Below are 24,622 nucleotides of genomic sequence, written 5' to 3' on the forward strand. Positions count from 1 at the left end.
GGGAAAGGATGCTGTCAGGAAACTTTAACACTGTGTAGAGCATGAATCGTAACCGGTACAAGAAGACTTTTCAGTACATTATTCTTTTAGTAATGATCCCTCCCATTCGGTCTTTATAAGATCTATTTTGAAATAGGCTGTCCGTATTCATTAGAAACTTTGGGCAATTCATCATTCATATTTTTTTTCCCTCTCGCATGAAATCTTACAAGATTGACGAAAGTAAAGAATGTTGGGTTTTTTTTGTAAAGTTGAACTAATTCGAGTTTAATGGTTCCTCTAACGATGGACTATAGCAGCTGGCAGAGCCTGTGAGTGGTGCAGGTATGAGCAGAGAGCGGTATTTTCGCTGTGACTGTCCAGGTGTGAGCTATATCCCCCTTCGCCGCCTTCTCTGCTCTATTGATCTCAGCTAACTGTCTTGCGAGAGTTGGTCTCTCATCATCTGAGAAGCTTGCTCAGAAGTACGCGTCCCTCCTCCTACTCAACCTGTCATCGCAAGCAGTAAGAAAACCCTCTTCCCTTTTTTTCTCTTCGTCAATTTCTTCAGGCTTGCGTCTCTTGACAGGGCATTCACTTTTTTTATATTTTACCGGCCAACAAGATGTCCCACCAAGATTCATCGGCTCCAACGTCCAGCCTAACCGGCCAGAGCACTGCAAACGCCGGCTACAACACCAACCCTGTGCCGATGATCACACAAACAGATTCCAGAGATAAATGGAGTAAAAAGATGGATTTTCTTTTATCCGTGATTGGCTTTGCCGTGGATCTTGGGAATGTGTGGAGGTTTCCGTATATCTGCTACCAAAACGGAGGCGGTAAGAATTAGGCACATTATAAGAAGTTGTAACAAGGATTACTTTTAGCTGAGAGAAGTCTTTGGTTTCATATGATTTGTCAATCATATTGATATGATACAATAACACCCACATGTATCAGTCTTAATATATCAAGATATACAGTATAATGTATGAATCAATATAGTCATAATAAAAAAACGCTATCACATTTTAGTGGCAGAATTATTTTATGGATTCTAAACATCAAATACACTCCTAATTATCAGGACTGGAAAATTATTCAAAGTGGAGAGCATAGCAAAACGTTTTGTGAAAAGGTATTTAAATAATGTGTATATCAATTTTCAAACACATGTTGAATTGTGTTTGAATCCCTTCGGATATATGCGTTTCCAGAGATGTTATGTTTTTACACCTTTTCCTAATGCAAAGCACTCAGTTTAGCACAAATTGAGCTGTCCATGGTAATTAACGTGACTGCGACTGGCACAGGAAAGCAAATGATCTGACTAAAACCTGCATCAGGATGTAATCACTTCATCTCCTTCAATAAAAAAAAATACTAAGTAATGGACTAAATATATCGCGTTTAAAAATGATGACACTACAAAGCATAGCCGGTGACTGTCTTTATAGGTGTTTAGAACAAACTAGCATCTGTATGAAGCAGCATACAAGTTCACTTGTATTGAAATATTCACACACAGAATACACTCTTATGCGTGGAAAAGTTTAATTTCTCCGCATACTCTTATTACAATGTTAGAACTTAAATATTATTACTCGGAAGACTGTAAAAAACGAAACAGGTCGACATTATTAGAAATGTGTAATCTTCTATTTTAAAATGAAGTCGGTTTAAAATATTATCTTTCGAAGATTTAAGTGATGCCAAGTAAATATTCCAAAAAGCAAAACTGTATAAAAACAATTATCTACAGGGATGTAACATCTTTATTTTTCAGGACGACAACTTTTTTACCAGTCTTCGTCAATGTTTTCCGAATATCCAAATAAAAACACATCTTTAGATTTTTTATTATTGTGCTTATCTTTCATGGGTTAACACAGAGCACTGAGGACAGTAAAATTGTAAATGTTCATTCAGAGGAAGTGATCTTGTGTTAAGTTGTGCTTTACAGACTTACTAAATTAAAACAATAACGAATAAAATAAGTATTCCTTCGAAAATCCATCAAACAAAACATGTCTGATTTAAGTTATACAGATATACTACAACACAACACAATTGTGGACTATGATACATAAAGATTTTAACAACATAATATTACAAGTGATGTCAATCTTGTTTTCAAACCAGGTATCCTGTCAATACTACACATTCGTCATTCTATTTTTACTCCCTTTACGCCCGTACTGTCACGCACGTTTTCTTTAGAATTAATATATTAACTGATTTTATTAATTAACCGAATTAATTAAAATGAAAATAGCAATGATGGAAACGTATATTTGTTACTCTCGTCGGCATTATCAATACCTTATCTTTTATCATGCTCAAAGGCACGAGCTTTAACTACTGTTTCTTCTATGATACCTAACTCTTTTATTTAAAGCCTCCCAATAACTTATGAATAAGCATCATAACCATCATAATTGTAAAATGGGTTTGATTTATCTCTTGAGTGCTTAAAAAGTACTGCAACTTTCTGATTCCGCTCTTAACAAACTATACAGCACTATCCTAGTGTGAAAGTTTAATTTTTACTGGTCAAATTTGTACTGTATAACCACAATATACTATTCCATATTGCCTACAGCCCAATATGCTCATCTTTTATTTACATACAGTAGCAGGGTGATACTGTATGGGAACAAGTAATAGGTTTATTCCATGCTGAAAAAAAGAAGAAAGAGAACACAACGTTTCGGCTGTGGAGCCTTCTTCAGGTGTATATCCGGGTGATACTGTATGTACAATTGTGTACAATGAATTCCACAGCAATGGGGAAAAGTTAAAACTTAAGTTTCCCTGACCTTGAATTTGAAACAACCTACAACATTTATCTATAATTTCTTTTTATTTTCCAACTATTAAATGTCCTGTAACGCAAACAGCACGGTCTTATGCTTAAGGTAATTAAAAATCTTATCAACTAAGCCCTCCCCTTAGATAGGATTAGATATTCTAATGGCACTGGTTCAGCTAAAAACTAACGCTAACTTGAACATTATACAAAAATCATGCATGAAAAAAGATATTTAATTTGAAAAACAGTGCCATGATACACTTGAACAAAAGAGAACTAAAGGTCAAACCGCTTTTGTCATCTTAGTGCTGTCAAATTTTAAATTAAATATTTACCCACTAGGAATCACGCAGCAAATTTGGTAGTATTTAAAATACCATCATACATATGTGGTCATATCTATGTTTTAATCAAGATGGTGGTGAGAAGGTTGTTAACATTTATTAACCACATGGCACAGATGCCCTGTTTTCTGAGATATTGTTTTATTCTTGGATTTGCAAATATGAAAACTTGTGTTTTACCTTCTACCCACACTTCAGTAACTGTAGAAGCTCACCTTGTAAGCAGGCTACCTTTCCTAGTTAGACGTCAGGTTTTTTATGAGGTGTAGCCTAGGTGGTTACTGCAGGTGAAAATTAAAGTTTCTCCACTTGTTGCTAAGCTCTGCCAATTCCGTACTGCTGAGAGAAACTGCAGTGGAATCCTTTATACTGTATAAGGAGCTATTTAATCTACTCATTGGACCCTGCCAATGATTCTAGACTCCGCTTGAGGTACTGAAACTCTCCCAGAAGTGTTACAGACTTAGACAGTCTGATTCAAGAGGCAGTCAAGGGATATTGAAAGATATGGTACCCTGAAAGGAGAGCAACGTATCTAACCATCCCAGCTACTGTTTTGTTCTGGCATTTGAAGTATCGAGTGTGTTGCAGGCATCGTTTGAAATGACTAACCACTGCATCTGAGCCCACAGCGCTTTTCACCTGCCAAGTTGCCCGTTTGAACAACGATGGTGTAGTACTGCAAATTTCCTAGCAAACACAAACATGAGTCAGAAGCTACTGAGATGAGATAGAAAGGCTACGGAAGGCAGATACAATTGAATTATTCATATTCTTTACCATATCTGTTAGTCGTTTAATTTTGATGTCCTGTCAAGATGTAACGGAAATATATACAAGGAAAATCAGTATTCTTTGGTCTAATGTGCGTGACAGAATTTGACGCTTGCACCACATTAAGTGACAAGAATAAAATCGTATATGGATGAACTGAGAGGCTGATTACCGTGAAACATAAGGTGCTTTGATTGTACACTTTCAGAGGACCGGATGTTTTGCAAGAGAGACACACTTGATATATGGGCCGCTATTTCTAGAACACCCTTAGCATCAGAGGATAGATTAACCTTCTTTGAAAAAACAAAGAAGCCAGCGATATTATGAATGCAGTGGGCACTTTAAGTTGAAGCTAAAAGTCTAGTTATATATGCCAGAAGGGGTGAGAAAAACAGATCAGAGATCTTTCATCGGTCCATACAGTTATTTTTCAAGAGTGACCTTGCACAATAAGCAGAACTGGTGGGTCTCAAAGTACTTAACAGGCCTCTTATACGAAGATTTTGTTAAAGACTATCAGCTACTAGGGGTACTCTTTTATTTTAAAATATAAAAAATTCATACTTTCCAACTATGTCATACTGGTTGTAGAAATGCTTTCTTTTAACATGCTCAAAAAGATGGGACCTGTTAGCACATGAGGTCATAAAACATTACGAAAAAAAGCAATAAAACGACTTATATTTATAGTAGATATATAAATATAAAGTCTAAATATAGACTTATATTTGCTTCAGACCTGGTTCCTAAAGTCCATTTACAAGGGCTGTACGTCTGTTCTGAAGTTCTCAGAATGCACACTAGGCAGCAGCATTCTAACCCGTGCGTGACGTGCCAGAAACGTACATGTATAAAACGTTTTCTTCCCTACTGTATTTTGAAATGCTTTCGAGAGTTAAATATAGCCAGGATCTAATACGACTATGTGTATTGTGAAGAGGGCTTTGGCTGGGAACATCAACAGCAAAACTGTTGATGAACATGAATGTCTGAACAGGCCTGTCGTTTCGGGCTGGTTAACAGACTGCCAACCGTAGCAGAGTAGCAGACCATGACTTTGAAGAAAACCTTCTAGTTGAAACCAGGTTGATTAAACCAGGATACCACTGATAGGTCTACTCCATCTCCAGAAAAATACACTTGTTCTTCAGGCCTCCTTTGCTAGCTCAACCAACCATGCAAGAATAAAAACCAAGAAAAATAAAAAAGGAACTTTTCAACTGAAGTTGCTACTATGACAGAACAGCATTCCCCTATGTACAAACCCAAACACTGTCTCTCAAATAATTCCTGTTTCTTCTGTAAGAATGTCTTAAACACATTACTGATATAAAGAATGTTGCATTATAAGTCATTAGGACATTATCAAAAGAGGAAATGACAGTTTTGAGTGTTAACCCATGGCAGTACCATAGGCCTCTGTCATTATAATCAAGGTGGAAAAGTCAATGTCTAAGTAAGGCTTCACCACCCTTGACTTCTTACAGGAATAAAACATGTTGTCAAAACTGACTTAAACTGTTGCTCTGCCTCATCTATTAAAGGTGCTTTTCTCATTCCCTACATCCTGATGGCCATTTTTGGAGGGGTACCACTTTTTTACATGGAACTGGCGCTGGGGCAGTTTCACAGGACTGGAGCTATTTCCATCTGGAAGCACATCTGTCCTATTTTCAAAGGTACACGGTGTTTACTGGCATTAATACACTTAATTATGTTTTTTTATAACTGATCATGGTCAGACAGATCCACTAAGGTTGTCCCTGGACTGTGTGCTATATAATATAGTCTATTGAGATATGGTAGCCTCTCAAATATTTTCCATTTCAAACTGTTATAGATTTTTTACCCAGAACTGCCTGCTGCATTGTGGGTATTTCTTAGGATGAAGTAAATTTTAAACACTGTTATTGCAAATGATCATGCAGACCTGCATTCTAGCCAGCAAGCAGGAAAATGAACCGCTTAGTCTTCCTAGCTGATCTGCAGTACACTGTGCTGTGTTGGCTTTGTGTGATACAGGGATCGGCTTCGCGATCTGCATCATCGCCCTGTACGTGTCCTTCTACTACAACACTATCATAGCCTGGGCCCTCTACTACTTCTACTCCTCCTTCACCAGCACACTGCCTTGGACCCACTGCGATAACCCCTGGAACACAGCTAACTGCACCAACTACTTCGGAAAGAGCAACATCACTTGGACCAACTTCTCCAGGTCTCCAGCTGAGGAGTTTTATACGTAAGTGCATGTAAGTGGCTGGTGTGGAGGGTGGCTGGCTGTGGGGCACAGACAAAACATCCCAGTGTTAAATAGGGGACAAGCAACTTGAAAAACTTTTTTGAATAGCTTTATCGGGATGTCACACCTGCAGGTCTTCACAGATGGTAAGCATTTAGCTCTCTGTTACAGTTTGCATGTGTTGTTCTGGCAGTCATAACCAGTTCTGAGTAGACGCAACATGATCCCACAAAACAGTGGGAATAATCTATCTATCCTGTTATCCATGTGGCTGGTCAGCCTGTCTGGCTGCAGCAAATAGGTTTTGAGAAGCAGTGTCCTCTTTTTCCCAAATGGCTCCCACAGGAGGAACGTGCTGGAGATCCACAAGTCCTCGGGGTTATGCAATGTTGGAGGGATCCGCTGGCAGCTCCTGCTCTGCCTCTTCCTCATCTTCACCATTGTCTACTTCAGCCTCTGGAAAGGGGTCAAGACCTCAGGGAAGGTAAGGCTTACAGGCAAATCTTCGTATTTAAACAGCATATAGTTTCAGATCGCCCTGGTGAGGCCTGTAGCAAAGTGAGTACTCATGGGAAAGAGTTCTGGTGGTGCAGGCATGTCATGAACATGAAGATATGGTCTATATGTTTCCATACTCTTTGTGCATGTTAGAGGTGTACAGAAAGGAAATCCATACTGTATGTTCTTTTGCATTCCTCCCACAGCTTGTCTCTGGTAGTATCTTCTTGTTCTCTGCATTGCTTGTCCAGCTCTCATGAATTCTTTAGGTATGGATGCTGTGTGCGTCCTAATGCCCCAATATAGTGACGCGGACACTATACTGTAAGAAGGTGCCATCCTTCGGATGAGATGTAAAACCAAGGTCCTAACTCTCTGTGGTCATTAAAAATCCCAGGGTGTTTCTCAAAAAGAGTAGGGGTGTTACCCCGGCATCCTGGCCAAATTTCCCATTGGCCTTTACCAATCATGGCCTCCTAATAATCCCCATCTCTGAACTGGCTTCATCACTCTGTTCTCCTCCCCACTGATAGCTGATGTGTGGTGAGCGGACTGGCGCACTCTGGCTGCTGTCGCATCCTCCAGGTGGGGCTGCACGCTGGTGGTGGTGGAGGGGATCCCCATTACTTGTAAAGTGCTTTGAATGGAGTGCCCAGAAAAGCGCTATATAAGTGTAAGGAATTATTATTATTAAATTGTTGTTAGGGATTGTGCTCTCCTCTAACTTTTCACTTGGATGGCCTCAACACCTAGCATTTCTGGCCTTGAAGGAAACCTTGCTACTTCTATTCCATTTCAGGAATTCACGCAGGGCGTCATTCCCATAAAGGGCTTTTAATTCCAGATTCCGACCTTCTTCTGACAAGTCACTGATTTCACTACGGCTAGAACTAAATATCACGGGATGGAATGGTTAGGGAGAAAACTGCCAAGGTGGCCTACTCCTGCATTTAGCCCCTCTCCTCCTATGATGCCAGGTGGTGTGGGTGACGGCGACACTGCCCTACGTGGTGCTCTTCATCCTGCTGATCCGGGGAGCCACCCTGCCCGGGGCCTGGAGGGGCGTGGTCTTCTACCTCAAACCCAAGTGGGAGAAACTCCTGGAGACCACTGTGAGTAACTGAACACCGGGCGTCTTCCTTCCTGAGACCTGGGCAGCGCAATATGTTCCTGCAAACGTTTTGTCAAATTAGTTGTTTAATCAGGGATTTGACATACAACAACTCACTTTAGATGATCATACAGTTCTTTTCTTGGATAGAACTTTGTAGATAAGGTCCATCCTCAATCCACTTCAAATAGTTAAAATCCTTCTTGTTTTCAAAATTCACATGCTGTTAGTTATTCCTCTTTTAAGGGAGGGAAGCACTTTTCTGTGATTCATTTAAAATGCAAAGATAGAATGTCTGGTTAAAGAAGAGGTTCATGATTTAAAACAATGGGTGAAAGCTTTGAAGGGACTTCTGCAACAGCCAGATCTAATGCACATCTACACATAACACATCCTGAAACCACAACAGAAGAGATTTGTTTGGGTTTTCAATCAGGAACACAGACAGTTCATTTACGTTGTTTCACAAAACTCCAGATTTGTATTCTCCATCTATCTAGAGAAGAAAGTGCTCGTACACTGATAGTGATTTTCTTAATGTGTGTAGCTCTTTAAAAACAGACATAGATGAGATGCATAAAAACCAGAGCTACTAATGAGATGCGTAATTTTGTTAGAAATTTCCATTAAGAAGAGCTCCTCTATCTTTCCATTGCGGAATAATCAACTCGTTACTCTTCAGATCTCTCGGTCTGAACAAGGCCCTGGGAAAGCTCTTAGACTTCATAATAGAAGAATGAGGCCAGCATTGTGTTCCGGTTACTATAACAGGTTTCAATAAAGCCGAGTCCTATCTCTTTTGTGCACACTGAACCTGTGGAAAAAAGGTTTGATAGAGAGGACCCCACTCTTTTGTCATTGCTCTCATAATGCAACAGATGCCTACAAACCTGTATTAAATGCAATGAAAAGTGAAAGAATAAGTTCAAATTTATAAGCATAGGAATACTGTAGAGTGTGTTGAAAAATGAGAAGAACAGGTTAATTGGAATAGACCCATTTAACATATTGTACCGTACCACCCACAACGGTACACTACATGCTTATTAATGATGCTATAACATTTAAATTTTATCGCTTTCATTTTCTGGCATTTGTAGTGCCACAGGTTCATTAGTCTTACCACAGTGACATTGCATTTTTTTCTGTTAAAAGTATCAATACAAAACAACATCCCAGTGTTTGTTTCCTGATATATTTTCTTTTAAGTCTTAATCACACATAAATATTTTTATATTTAGGATATTTAGTAGGGGACTCCCCTTGCCTGTTCCCTCAGGTGTAGCCCATGTTGTGCGTATGTTCATACATATCTCTCTGAAGAAGACGTATGTAACTCAACTTGCTGGGAGACATGACGGAGACTGAAGAAGGAGCTGGGTCACATAATATGTTCTGCTATATTACAAGATGGCTGACAGTACAATCTTAAACACATGCAATGCTTTAAAGTGATATCACTCTAATTGATAACGAACAAATAGTGATAGATGCTCACAAAACCAGTCAAAGGGAGGACAGTGCAGCAAGCTAAAGACCTCTGCAACACTACACTTCTACGCAGAGATGAGTTTTCCTCTCTGCTGTCTTGCCTTGGCATCACAATCGAGTGGGCCGTCACATCCTCTTAACCTTAAAATAACAGGATGACCTCTGTATCGAGGAGCTGCTGCGTGCCCTGGTATGGACTTTACTTTTTACCATCACGCCAGCAGTTGTGTTCTGATTTTAACTTCAAGAAGAAAAAGAATTTGCTGCCAGGAGTAACGAGTCATTTGCAATAAAAGTTGCCCTTGTAGAAGGAAAACTACTGTTCATCAAGACCAGAGAGGAGATTTTCCCCTTGGGTTGCCCAAGGGCCACATTTCGATATGGCAAGACAAATACAGGTGGTGATTTACTCCCAGAAACGAGCAGATTTGGGAAAAGGCTTTGGTCTTCCTGTGCTTTCATGCTGCAGTGTCCAATGTTGGGAACAATTTATGGTGTTTTCTGCAGGTGTGGGTGGATGCAGCAGCCCAGATCTTCTTCTCATTGGGTCCTGGGTTTGGGGTGCTCCTTGCCTTGGCTAGCTACAACCCATTCACCAACAACTGCTATCGGTAAGGCCACATGAGGGGCAAGAGCTGATTACTTCAAACTTAAAACACCTTAACTGCCATGCACTGGTAAATCAATGATCATGGGCTAATGCCAGCAACCATGGTGAGAACATAAAGCAGAGCTGATGGATTGTATCTCTGCATGAATTACAGAAGGTACTTAAGGTAGATATCATCCATCCACTTCTGAGTTTTTTACTTTTCCAGGGGATCATTTTGTGTTCCATCAATAGTCTCTAAATAGCATCACATTCATTATGCAGGCTACGACCAGAGCTCATTGAGCTCTGATGAGTAAACAGCATTAAGCAGAGAAAATAAGCAAACATAAAAAAAAGGATTAAGAGCATAAAACGGATGAGCTAGGAGCCAAAAACTCTCTCGAAAATGCAATTAAAAAAGGAAGCAATGACGCCAGCTGAACAGAAGACAAATGCAGAGTAGGGTCTTCATAGGTCGAAATTGAATTCTACATCTCTGTAACACCACGTTGTGAAATCACAGCTTGAGGGTAATGTAATTGGTATGGGAATCCAGCACGTGAGAAGCTATCAGCACAATTGGCTGCTAAAAAAGAAATCAATGAATCGGAAGCCTGTCTCCTCGTAATGGGTGGTCTGGAAAAGATTTTCTCTGCTCACACGCTACACGGCACTGAATCCTCCGCGATATTGATCTTAATCGCTCAGACAGACCATGGACTGCATGTGACACGTGCACGACGACATGTGCCGGGTGCATCCGCTAGCCATTGTGTGCCATGCGTGGGGTTCACATGAAATGGAAACAGTGTTCTTCTGAGTTTCACCGCCCCGGATCAGGATTGATCAGTTCCATTTTCACTACGTGTGAACACCGTGTGCATCTGTACAGACATGCGGCCATACAGTATTTCCGGGCTACGCCTTGTAGGGATGCGAGGAGTCACAGTGCAGCCCAGTGAAGGTTTAAGATGAGTTGAATTGAAATGGAAATGGCCGCTTTCTTATAACACTGAAGGAGACACAAGGTGTATTTCCCACAGTGCCCTGAATTGCAACAGTTTTACAGAGGTTTTTACAGTCCCAGTCCAGCCATTTTATTTCCATGAATGGGGGTTTAAGAATTCGCATTCTACTTCTATACGTACAACAGCAGGTGTCTGTTCTAATATTCTCTTACGCCAGATCAGGAGACCAGGTCAATGTCCCCAGGCCAGAGCCAGATGTCTTCAGCCTGTAACATTGACAAAAATTTCAATATTACACGGGTGAAACAAATTTGCTTGAGAGACATTATTCACATATTGCCTTTTAAGAAGTATTTCAAATTTTCTGAGCCACAAAAAGTATTTTCCTAAAGCTCTGTTCTTCCTCTGTGTGTGTGCGTGTGCACCAGTGACGCCATCGTGACCAGCCTCGTGAACTGCCTGACGAGTTTCATCTCTGGGTTTGTCATCTTCACGGTCCTGGGCTACATGGCAGAAATGAGAAACGTTGAAGTGGAAGATGTGGCCAAAGATAAAGGTTTGCTTCTCTCATCTTCTGTGCCCTTCTGAGAGGGCATTAATGATAATTATAATTTCTCAGTATAATTTTGCTTGTAAATGGCACAGTAATTTAGTAAAAAAAAAACATCAATGGGATTTTTCTCAATAAAAGATAATTCCTTATTTCATTATTATTTCTAGTAGATGTTAAGTTAGTCAAAACAAAGGTCGCTGTCCCAGTAGCATTAGAAACAGCAAAAGTAGTCTGAACTTATCTTCACATTCAACACTCACTTTGGAAAGAGCACGTCTCATTTTTCCTGATATTGTTCTCTGCAGGACCCAGCCTGCTGTTTATCACCTACCCAGAAGCCATTGCTAACATGGTGGGTTCCACGTTTTTTGCCATCATCTTCTTCGTGATGATGATCACACTTGGACTCGACAGCACGGTATGTGACAACCTCTCTGTAAGAAGCTCTAACCTTACACAAGAACATAGGAAAAGATGAGAATAAAAACAGTCTATTCTGCCCTTCAGTGCTGCTTATTTTCCCAGACGCTGAGTGAATCTTTCATGACATCCAGCCTAGACTTGACAGCTCCCACAGTTCCCAGTGTTTATGTCCCCACATGCTCTAGTAATGCATCCCCAGCACTGATAACTACATTTTATAAAATGGGTAAAAAATTGGCATTTAACTGAATTCTATACCTGAATCCTCCTGCATTGACCTAATTGTATCTTGATGGTTGGCCTTTCCCCCAAGCTTTGTACCATCAGCAAATATCAGATATAACTAACTTGTTACTAATACCTAAATCTATATCATCCATATATAGGCTGAAGAGCAGTGGTTCCAGCACGTGGACTTGACACATTGCTCAAACAGGATGTTTTGTATCATCCTAATACACTTACCGTCTTATACACCAGCATCGTGGAGCATCATTAATTCCTACAGCTTTCAGTTATACATGAGCACCAGTTCATAAGAACATGAGAACACAGGAGCTCACAGAAACAAGACGAGACCATTCGTCTCACCTTGTCGTTGGTAGTGAGTGGCAAATTGATCAGAGGGTCTCATACAGCTGTTTCTTGAAAGAAGCAGGGGCACCAGATTCAACAACATAGCTGGGCAGCGTGTTCCATACTCCCACAACCTTTGGCTAAAGAAGTGCCTCCAGTTCTTGGTTTTAAATGCACGTCTATATCTGTGTAGTTTGCACTTGTGTGCACTGGTTTCTGTTTCTAGATCATTTTCATTCTGATCGACCCAGCTGGGTTGCCGGTGTCAGTGCCTTTGATGCTTTTGAATAATTGCATCTGTTCCCGTCATAATCTTCTTTGTTCAAAACTAAACCTCCCTTAGCCTGTCAGTGTAGGACATTCCTTTAACCCCCAAAGTGTATCAAGCTGCACTCCTCTGTACTAATTCCAGATTGTTTTCTTTATAGTATAAATATAAATGTACACAATATAATAATTAGGCCTTACAAATGCATTATGCATTCTGAATGAAATCCAAGAATGAGCCTGTCGGTTATAACTGTGCTCCTCTAGTTAAAAATTCAGCTCGTCACACTTGTACAGGTCTCAGCTTTGCCATAAGGAGCAAGTACCCAAACCCAAACATTCCTCATTACACCAGTTTTTTATCCGCGTGTAAAATCTCTGTATTTCACCTTAATTACATGAAACCGGAGGGCTTGTGATGACCTGTATTAGCTCAGTAAACTCTATGCTGTAGTTAAACAGTAGATAGTGCCCGGTTATCAATGATCCTGGACTATCTAATGTTATTTTAGGTAAACAAAGAGAGGACCATTTCTAATCTGGGACTCTGAAACTAGTAGGATACATTTCTAATCTTAAGACCTTGAGTAAATGAAAAAAAAACTAACTCAGCAACAAGCTGTGAACCGAAAAGATCTTGGTTTCAGATGTTTTGCTTTTCCTTCAAAACCAAAGCAAACTCAATGCTGAACACGAGGTTTTATAAATTGTGTTTGGTAGGTGGATCAAAGTTTTGACTTCTCAGATGGTGTCCAGGTGTCTAACGGAGGTTCTGTTATGTTAAGTGCACTTCAGTTTTTGAGTATTCTGTACATTTCTCAGTTTGCAATAGGAGTGTTTAGTGGGCTGTGTTCAGTGTGCTGTGAGTGTTGAGTCTTGAATTGAGGTTTGCTCAACATTGTGGGCTGTTGGGGGGGTTGGGTGAGGGAACAGTCCTGGAGGATGACAAAGGACAGAATGCTGGAGTGTAGCGTTGCAGTGACAACTGTTATGTCTGGGTATGTGTTACAGTTTGGTGGGCTGGAGGCCATCATCACCGCGGTTATGGATGAATATCCTCAGCACTTGTCCAAGCGTCGGGAGCTGTTTGTGCTGGCGCTGGTAATCGTGTGCTTTCTGGGCTCTCTCAGCACTCTCACCCATGTGAGTGTAACTCATCAGACTGTGCCGCCCAGGTCACACAGTTCAGATTCTCTCTATTAGGACTGGCTCTTGTCAGGGTACAGTATTGTATTGAAGCTATAATTCAAGCAAACGATCTGTGGCATGATACTGGTCCTGTATGCCAAAAACAATACAGATTATATGTAATTTACATATTAATGAAATGAGAGAGGTAAAAATATTATGGTAAAAATAGCAACTTGTGTACCTTCTGTAAACGGTTTACAGTAGCAACATACAAAAAGTAAACACATTGAGCTATACAGCTTGCAAAACATCAAGGTTCAGCTACCTTACATGCTCATACACTGTAGAGCTTTAGGTAATATTGTCAAAAGGATATTATTAGTTAATATGGTATTCCTGTATTTAAAGGTACATTTCTCAACAGTCACACAACAGACTCTGTCAGAGTTTAAAAATGTACTAATTCTTTCATTGAGTGTAAGACTTCTCATGAGAGGATACTTCATTTTCTGTATCATGAGTGTAGAGCAGGTACTGAGCTGAATGAAGCCATTGCCTGCAGCGTACACAATCAATTTCAAAGATGTAGCATTTTCACTTGTCTGGTACCAGAAGAGGTGAACTCTTAAAGTGAGTGTTCTTCTTGCAGGGAGGTGCATATGTTGTTAAACTACTGGAGGAGTTTGGTGTGGGCTGCTCCATCATTGCTGTTGGCTTTCTGGAGGCCATTGCTGTGTCCTGGTTCTATGGTAAGTCGTTATCGATGGTCAGCAAAATATTCAGGACATCCGCACTGCTTACAAAACAGATCTTAGTGAATCAATGAATTAATATGCACAGGCTGAATCTACAGAACAGTCAAAGCTATTTTTTTTAAAAAAAGACTCACCTCTCTGTTTCCCTTTATAGGTATCCAGAGGTTCTGCAATGACATCAAAACCATGTTGGGCTTCACTCCAGGAATCTTTTGGAAAGTTTGCTGGGTGGCTATCAGCCCTGCCTTTCTGGCAGTAAGTAGACATTAAAAAGAGAGATACTGTATGAGAACCTGAAGCCTCCTGCTTCATAGTATCAGTAAAAAAAAACATTTCCATCTCTCTTGAAAACAAGAATACCTGTTTTTAGTAAGACAGTTAACATGAAGGTGGATGCCCACAGACCTAAGGTCAGAAGCATTCTTTTCACATTTGCACTTAAACAAAACCTTTTTTTTCCTGGAGAATCATTTGCAAACAAAAGGTGTAATTTTAAGGAATAGCATAACACTCTGAAAAATATTTAACGTTTCCCCCCATTGTTTTTCCTCCCTTCAGTCAATTTTTAAACATGAATACTTGCATTTCAATCAGGCACTGTCAGCTCTCAATCCCAGTGCTCCCCCTACTCTCTCAACGTGCTCAGTTAATAAAAGCAAGGAGCTGCATTTTCTAATCTCAGCAAATGTAGCTAAGTGTACTACACAGTGAAGGTTGTGTCTCTATTGATGGCACATGCAATTTCATAATGAGCTTCAAAGCCCATTACTTAAACATGCTTTAATGTCAGTACTGGTTGTAATAACATTACGTAAAGGAGTTCTTCCAAGAACAAATCTTAGGGTAGCTATTTGATTAGCTTCAGGCCAGTGGGCGATGGCCTTGAGAACAGGTTAATTGCTGAACAGTAATCAGCTGTTTGTTAATTGGGGCTCAGGCACTTTGCATTGATTGCCAATGAAGTGTTAGTGGGAAACAAAACAGAGTGTGTAAACGCTACTGGTAGGGAGATGGTAATTCAGAAAGAAAAATATTAAACTCTGTATCATTTTCATTCAGTTGTTAGAAAAGCCCTGTTTTCGCTTGTGGTTGTAAACATTATTCAAAACCTAAGTCAATTGCAAGCTGGACCACTATTTAGATAATCTAAACTGGGAAAAAAGGTGCTGATGTAGTGTTTCAGGCCAAAGTTATTTCTATTTGCTGTATTAAGCAAGGCCGAATCTTTAGCATTTAACTTATCTGATGGGAATTTGTTGATGAATCATTAATCTGTTTTCACAACAGCATTCGAAGAGCACATTTCCACAAAGATAACTTGCGTACAAAACAATTTTTTGTGTAGGGATCTGCTTTCTGACAAATGTTGGGTACTTCGCTATAAGTCTGCCAAAACAACAAGCAGAGAAACATGAAAACACAGGCAATATTATCATTTACATTTTGTGGTTATAATGAATTCAAATTGATTTGATGTTGAACGCTCAAGTGAAACAGGTAAAATAAAAAGTCATTTTGATGAGGGTGAACAACATGGCATGCTTGCTAGTTGGTGTGGACATTGGTGTGTTTGTGTCTGCACCATTGTGTAGTTGTTTGTACTTTTGTGCCACTTCAGGTGCCCATTTTTGTGTGGCACCGCTGTGTAAAGCCATGTGCTTGCTTGGGTTCTGCCCTCGGAGATCAGGCAGGAAGGCGCCAGTGGAATGAGCGCTTGTCAGCGTCCTCTTGCCTCGTCTCCAGTCCCTGACACGTGTCTCCCCCCGATCTGCCACAGATATCCTACAAATCCCCTTGGCAAATGCCAATCTGTTCGCCGGCATAGCTTAATGTGCCTGCCATCACTTTGAATACATCTGCACTAATCTCTCTGCGCTCTCGATGCTCAAAGCTGTGACATTTCCCAATCCCTTGTTTGCTCTTTGTGAACCCCATTGAAAGATAAATGGTTTTTCGGTTATTTTGTTACTTTGGATCATTTTCAAACCAGAGAAGAATCGAAGAAAAACGTATTATTTTTTTAAAAGGGGGTTTTGAAACAGAAGCAAGATTTATTCTTAATATTGATGATATTCATGGGTAATATACTGGTTGGCTACGGTTGGATATGGTTAGTTTAAATTGTCCCTTTTTTGGATGCATTTGTTTGCATCAAAATGCTTGCTTTGCAGGTTACTTCGAAGAGATTTAGCTGGGGATAAGGATGGAAATCATCCATCTACGCAAGACCATTCTAGCTGTGTCATCGTCATTTTGTGCTGTAGTATTGAAGTTATATTTTGTCTCCCCCCATTTTGTCTGTGTAGAGTGTAGTTTGATTTATTAACAAATAATGTCCATATGACTTTGCTCTGAATGGCCTTTGTCTTTGTCCCTCTTGTTCCCTGTTAGTATATAATTGTGAGCTTCCTGTTGGATCAGCCCCCTCTCATCCTCTTTGACTATAAGTATCCGGACTGGAGCATCACTGTTGGGTACATCATTGGTTTCTCTTCCTTCATGTGGATCCCTGTGTACATGGTCTACAAGCTGGTGTGGACCCCTGGCTCACTAAAGCAGGTCAGATTATCTTCCTTCACACAAGAATTTGTTTGAAGAGCTCAGCTCCTTGAAATTCCTAATGCCATCGCAAATCTCAGTGCCCTGTGGATGAACACAAAGATGTCACTACTGCACTGTGTCCTTCCTGACTGCTGAGATCCCTTTTCAAATTTGTGAGAAGAAATTATTGGATGGTTCATTAAGGCAAGAAATAAAAGGATGTCTAATGTGCCCTCATAAAGTTATCAGTTAACTATTTCCTCTCTGTGACAGAGGTGCCTCCCAGTCAGTGTTGCCTTGGATACAGATATATTTCCAGACTGATAAAGGTCTTGAAAACTTTATGATATTCAAATCTGGGTGTGCAATCTTTGGCATTTATCGCTTGCAATCTTGCTACTTACCCTAAAAGCTGTAGTCCCTCCCCTAGGTTGCCTTCAGTCATGATGGGATGACAAAATAGGGATCAAAGAGAAAATAGCCCTGGTGGCAAATCTGCTTAGAGAGCTCAATTAGCTCATGGAAACTGGTATGTCATGCTTCACTTTCATAAACCCACTGACCTAGAAAGCTCACAAAGCCTTGTCTTGATGCATTCTAGTCTTTCAGTTACCACGGTACAGTCAGTTTGCAAGTGTTCATTAATGTTGTAATTGGCTGTGAAGGTTCAGGGTTCATACTCTTCCAGTTGTATTCTCCTCACTCCTCCTTGTGTTCTCAGCGTCTGGCGGTGTGTATGCGCCCAGAGAGAACGATGCCAGACCCTCAGACAGATTCCCTCAGCCTGACGCCAGTCCCGTAAGAACACCAGCAGCCTGAGGCCAAGTGGGGGACATCGGAGCTCATACTGGGGGACCGGGGCCTCCCAGTGTTTCTGCGGAGAGGAGACGAAACAGCGACAACAAAGAGTCAATCCGAATTTTCAACAACAGACTTGAAATGACACCAACAGACGATGAGCCTAGCATTTTTGCCATGACGACCATCACCACCCACAACGAAAACACCAAAATGGTTCGCAGTGACTTACTGTACACCCTCTCCCGTGCTTCACTAGGGGAAAGGAAGAGAATGAGAAAGAGAATGGGCAACATATGTGGTAAAGACTTACAAAATGAAAAATAAGCAAATTGAAGACAGGCCGTTCAAACTGGCTTCTGCTGTGCCAAAGCTGTGAACAGAAGTGTTAAGAATATTATGACAATGTAGAAAGTGTTTATACTAGGAATGCCTCCATAAAACTCAATTTTTAGGTAGAACCAAGCATATCCCTCTGTTGATCAATTAACTGTTTGAATCCTTTCAACATCTCTCTAGAGTTCAGTTCATCACAGTCAAATTCTCTTGAGAGGAATTCTGTATGAAGCAAAGTTACAAAAGAAAACTTGTTCAGATATATATTCGCTGACCTTTACACATAGCAGGTATTTTTTGTTTGTTTATTTTTGAAAAAACACTGTATTCCAGAATCCAAGCTTTTGTTACAGTGAAGCTAACCCTATGAGTCTTGCATGGTACTTTGCCAAAGCCCGGCTGTGTGGTTGGCAAATGAAGTTGAGGACAGATGAGTGTCAGGAACAGGAGGCAACTGATATGAGGTAAAATGACAGGAGAAACTACATTTTGTAGTTTTCTTGGAGATATACTGTAAATGTGCCAACGAAATAAGGCTAGCTCTGGCAGTTTTATATTCACAGACATTTAAACATTGTAACCTCCAAGGTACATGGTTAAAAAAGTTTACTGTCCTTGACATTTCTGCTTTTATAGGTTTGATTTTAGAGATTCTTCAAAATCCCTTAACAAAACAATCATATTATAAACACAGTAATACTGAATCCCCACAGCTGTTTCCAGTTTAGGTGCAGGAGTCAATTTCCCTCTGATATAATTTAGAACAATAAAATCTAGAATCAATAAGGTAGTGAATATGTGCCATATATTTTTTAGTTTTTTTTTTAAATAAATAGTGTAAAGAAGATTCAGACATTATTTTGGTAATGCAGTGTGGCTGCAGGTACAGTAAAATCTATGTATCTTACAGTCCTCCATTTGTCTCTTTTGAAATTGCGTTTCTCTCTGTACATTTTTCTACTGTCGGCTGGTAATTTTGTCTTCTGTAATTAATTCTCATTTTGAAACACGGAACACATTGAAAAGTGTTGTTCGTTAAAGACCAAAAACATTTAAAATTTTCATATACAGTATGCCCAATAGTTTGTGTTTCATGCTTCTAAAATACCCGTGTTACGTTTTTGTCATGTGAAAATCATGAACGATGGAGGTTGAGGACAGTGCAGTGGAAATTTTTACTGTTATTTTTTATGTGTAAAATGGTGAATTACGACAAACTCCTTCTCTTTCAGGGATTATAGCACCTTTGTCATCTCCCGAGCTTTCATGGATGAGAACAGTATTGTCTTTCAAAGCAGATTTCTACCAAAGGCTAGTGGCCCTATTGGGCATACCTAGTTAAACACTTCCCTAGTCTCATGTTGTATGTTGCAAAGTGTGTTCAGTGTGTAATCGGTGTTAAATATATATATATATAAATGGTAATACTGTAGTAATATTAGCTGCAATTACACATACAGTATGTATAGCTGTAATACATAAAACAATCAATAGCATAACACATGGAATGGTTGATGTGTCTAGAAATATTTTTGTGACTGTTATAAAACAAACGAACAATGTTGGCCAACATGCAAATTATTCCAATTACCTCAAGGAACAGGTCAGCAGATGGAATGAAAAGCTGCTATAACTTCACTCTGTTGGTTTATAATAATGCTTCTTATTCTCACTGTTTTGAAGTTCACCTTTCCAGGTATCTTGAGTCTAGAACATGACTTGCTAGCTATGACAAAACGTTTGTTTTACTTGTTTCATGAAAAAGCCTTTGAACTCTCACATTTGAACACAGCTATAGTGCTAAAACATAGAATTGTTTCTGAAATTAGAATATTTACATACACTAAACACTACAGATCACTATATTTTCTTTTTTAAGCCAAAAAATGACCGTGGCATAGAAGCAAACTAGGACTTAAGCTTTGGAGAGTCGGAGGAGAAATGAGAATTACCTTCAAATTTTGAAAATCCAAAGATATTTGTGTAAGTGGTTTCCCTTGTCACTTTTTGCCCCAGTTATTTTTCACTTTTGGAATGCTAGTAAGTCACTTTTCTTGTGAAGACAAAGATCGTCATTACACTTGAAAGCTGTTAAAAGATAGCAAGTTTCTGTCTTATATCTGCCTAATAAAAGAGTTTTGAAGTGAGACTTCTTGATTTTTTTATCTAATGTCTGCTCAATGAATGTAGAAGCTATGGGGTGGAAACAATAGCTTCATGCTGAAATTAAATCACATCATTCCTGCTCTAATTATGAATACCATCATTCTTTCAAATTGGACATTGAAATTTGACAGTGCTGATATGAAAGGGGGCGTCACAGTCACACAGTGGTTAGGATGGCTACCTTGCAGTGATGGGGCCCTGGGTTTGATTCCTGGAAAGCAAGGGTGTGTGGGGTTTGCGTTTTCTCTCTGTGCTTGCATGGGTTTCCCCCTGCTGTTCTTGTTTTCTCCCACAGTCCCAAGACAAAAAAATTGGCTAATTTAAAATTGGTTAATTGGCTTGTGTAAAAACTAACCCTGGTGTGAGTGTGTGCGCCCTGCGATGGACTAGAGTCCTGTCCTGAGTGTATCCTGCCTTGTGCCCAGGACTGACATAGCAGGGTCATAGACCCTGGGACACCTTCACCCTGAAATGGATCAGCTGTTATTGAAAGTGATGTGATCTAAAGGCATGATAAAGCCGATTAAAAGGTACACAGTTGTGCAGTAGTGCGGCTTATATAAACATTTAAACATATAAGCATTTTTGGATTGAACTGTAGAAACCTACATAAATTGTAAAAAATGTAATACTTCAGTTAATATTACAAGTGCAGGTTTAGTGAGTGGGCGACCTTTTTAAATACTGGTACAGTCTGTATAATCAAATAGCAATATTCACCTGCGTTAGATGAATTACAACACATTTAAGGGTTAATTGTTAACCTGAAAATACAGTAATATGGATTTTCTCTCTTGTATTTGAATGGCTTTATAGTTTCCTTTTGCTGTTGTTTCTTTTTTCAGCTTTGTCGGCCTCTTTTGTGGACGTTTTAATTAATACGTTGATTAGCATTGGGCTGTAGAATTCTGAAGCTGTGAGCAAAACAAAAAGAGCTGCTATCGTCAAATGTTTTAATTAAATGTTTTATTAAAGAGAAGCCCTCCCTCCCCCTTTTAGAGATGTTACCCTGGTTTTGCAAGTTAAAGCAAAAGGGTTTGTCTGATAATATAGTTGGGACAAAGGAGGTAGAAAATATTGTCCTGCATTCATGTGTTGCTGTGGTAAAGAGCACAGATCAAAGTGCTTTATTCAAGAGACTGCAGCAGAGGTGTAGAGGGAGTGGGACTATAAAGAGAACACATGAGAGTGATTTTCTCAGTATCACTGATTCAATAGGTCATACTGAATCTGTGTGTATCTGCACAGGTAAAGTGTTGTACAATGAGAAAAGTAGGAGTAAAGCGCAATGAGACCAAGGATGCCATTTGCTTCTCAATTTGCTTGTGAATCTCAATGTGACCCATTGCATTTTTATATTTCATATAATTATTTATAGTAGTTGGTTTACCAACACATCAGCAGAACACATCTGGTGTAGATAGAACAGCAGGGAAGGCAAAGGTCAGATTCTAGAGGAATAATTACATTAAAGACAAAATGGCTCTCTGGACATTCATTGTGTTCATGGCCTTGATCTTATTAGAATGATTGTTTTATACTGTACTGTCTGTTACATAAACTGTCAAGAGGTGGTCCAGGTTATTGACAGGCGAAGACAAAGAATCTCCCCACGTAACAAGGCAAAACTAACAAGAATCAAAGAGGAACAGTTCACCACTGTAAAAACTGACTTTTCTGTGCAGCAAAGAAAACAAGAGGAAGAAGATGACGTGACAGTGTTGTTCTTACTCTTGTGATTGCAGTTCTGAAAGTTTAACAGCAGCATGTTTAGCTGCAATGTTCCCTTTATTAAACAGCTACACTTTCTATACACAGCCCGTATGAGGTGGGATTTGGTGTTTTCACAAACATGCAAGTCACAGCTCATCCTTCAGAGTTTTCCATATCTAGCAATTTGGAAGACAGAAAGAATCCTTCCACAAGCAAACACTGGTGTCTTGAACTGGGTTCTGCAAGAACACCCAGTGATTCACCTTTCACCTGCTGGAGTGTGTAAGGGCTTGTGAGGAATAGTGTGTAACCCTTTCACAATATAGCACAAACCGCACATGCCTGCACAGAGGAACTGTGCTCCCCACTGAGTGAGTGAGCAGGCAGGAGCCCCAGGGCACACACAGAGCCTGTGCTCTAGTTGCATTAAGAATTAACTCCTTTTGTTGATGTGATTTAGAAGGACAATTATATCCTCTGTCAGCAGACTACCCCCATCAGGAAGCTTCCAAAGCCCATTCAGAGAATTTCATTTCCAATCCCAATCGCTGGGCGAGACACACACCAGACCCACAGGGCTGGACTGGAGCTGTAAGGACCCTTAGAAAGCACAACTGGAAATAGAATCAAACTGGGTGTAGCAGAGGAGTGTCATGAAGTCCTGTAGGGTGGACACTCCGCCATCCACAAAGACACACTATATATAAAAAAGGACATGATCCAACTAGGAGAGTACTTTGAGGAATATCCTACACCAACAGGAGAAAACAACTCATTGTTTTGCCATCACAATAAATCACATCAGGTATGACAGTGGAACAGACAAAGAAGAGCCCAAGCAGAAATTCCTTCATGCAAAAGGTTGTGGGAGTCTGGAGCATGCTACCCATGCCATGTTTTTGAGGCTGATACCCTGACTTTCTACCAAAAACATCCAGACAATATTCATGGATCAATCAGATACTAACAAACAACATAAGTGGACCTCTTTTCTGCTGAAACCTTTCTTATCTTTTCTTATCATATCTTAGTTTTATGCAGAAGATCTTTATGAAGCCATCCTTGGGTACAGTAGTCTTTCTTTAGATTAATTTGCATTAAACTTGCCTTTGTCACCTCAAAACTATCGAAAGTGAAGGAAACAGAGGAGAGAATAATCCTGCTAAAAGGAACTTGGATTTTTCCAAAGTGCATGCAAATTAAAAGTCTTATTGTTTAAACGTTCAGGTGCACAGGCTGCTCTGAGAGCTGTTGGCTTTGCTTTCAGTATGTTGCTCCTTGAATCCTTGAATGCAAGTCCCAACTCATAGCATCAGTCTTAACTGGGGTTTTAACTGGGGGTCATGATTAGAAAATAAAAAGAAAACATTTTCTCTATGAAATGAATGAAAACATATCACTACATAAAAGATCACAGCCTAGTGTCTATTGGATACTACATGTGGATAATATTTTACATTTGCACTTATCCTTTGGGAGTTTATGGCGCAGCAATATTTCAATTTGTTATCTTTTTACGAGTTAAGTCATCAGACAACAACGGTTTGGTCTAATTGAAAACTGGGATCTAAAAAGGTTCACACCTCGACTTTGCAAATTCAAGGATGGTATATATATTTGCGGTATCTCGAACACATTTCTGCAATCATAGCCTATTTAACTGGCACTGGTATCTCTAGGTGTGGTTGAACCTACTGTATGTAAATAAAAACCTATATGTCTGTCAATCAGCAGGTGGCAGTCAAGAGAATGACTGCCTTGGAGATGCTCTGCTGACCCCATCAAAGAAACATAACATTACACAATGTTTGAAATACAGAAGGAACAATGCAAATTTCAGGAGAGATGTCTAAAAAAGTGAAGTTCCCACAGGAACCTTGGTGATCCTAGATCATCTTCAACATAGGCAGGATCTCCCCTACCACTTCCTATAAAAAACAACCCCTTTTTGTGGTAACAACTGTAGAACTGGCTCAGACTATTCTACCGTGACATGACTAATTAACACAACAACACTTACAAAAGCCAACGTTGCTCTTGTTTTTTTACATAATATCCTTTATTTATCATAATCACCTCTTAATAAATCATCTCTGTTATTGAAGTTCTCCCATCTTGCCTTGGGTGGAAAGTAATGAACAGTTTTTGCTGTTTTATCTTGCTGATGGACACATGCAATAAAAAGGCACATTTCCCAGAGAACTGCCACATTGGAGATATCATCACTCGGAAGCAGAGTGGCTTTATGAGAAAGCCACCAATATCCTGTCAGCAGAGGCTTTGTGTGTTTTTTGGAAAAGATTAACAGGAAATCAAAGAAGCCCTTAATATTTTTTTTTCATTTCATCTCATAAGCATAGACCTTAAGGTTCAATAAGTACACATTCCATTTAAAATTAACATTGTAGATTTATTATTGTAAAAGGTCAAGGTTTATTGTTGTGTCCTGAAAGATGATGGTTTAGTTTGCAAAACAAAACATGCAACAATGTAAAGAAACACATGTTAATTCTAAACATACTCTTTCTTAATCAAATTTATGGGCC

The 24,622-nt window shown here is 39.7% G+C and overlaps 1 protein-coding gene across 1 annotated transcript; it reads left to right on the plus strand.

Annotated features, from left to right (window-relative positions):
- The first annotated feature begins 604 nt into the window (after nucleotides 1–604).
- Nucleotides 605–17,865, plus strand: slc6a4b (solute carrier family 6 member 4b). Its single transcript, XM_088935800.1, has 13 exons — nucleotides 605–821; nucleotides 5,460–5,594; nucleotides 5,938–6,157; nucleotides 6,503–6,641; nucleotides 7,633–7,767; nucleotides 9,765–9,868; nucleotides 11,246–11,373; nucleotides 11,676–11,788; nucleotides 13,648–13,779; nucleotides 14,417–14,516; nucleotides 14,677–14,777; nucleotides 16,914–17,081; nucleotides 17,785–17,865. Exons 1-13 carry the CDS (start codon nucleotides 605–607, stop codon nucleotides 17,863–17,865), a joined length of 1,773 nt encoding a protein of 590 aa, XP_088791926.1.
- The last annotated feature ends 6,757 nt before the right edge of the window (nucleotides 17,866–24,622 follow it).

Source organism: Atractosteus spatula, chromosome 17 (genome assembly GCF_055471065.1).
Source record: "Atractosteus spatula isolate fAtrSpa1 chromosome 17, fAtrSpa1.hap1, whole genome shotgun sequence".
NCBI classification, from domain to species: Eukaryota; Metazoa; Chordata; class Actinopteri; order Semionotiformes; family Lepisosteidae; genus Atractosteus; species Atractosteus spatula.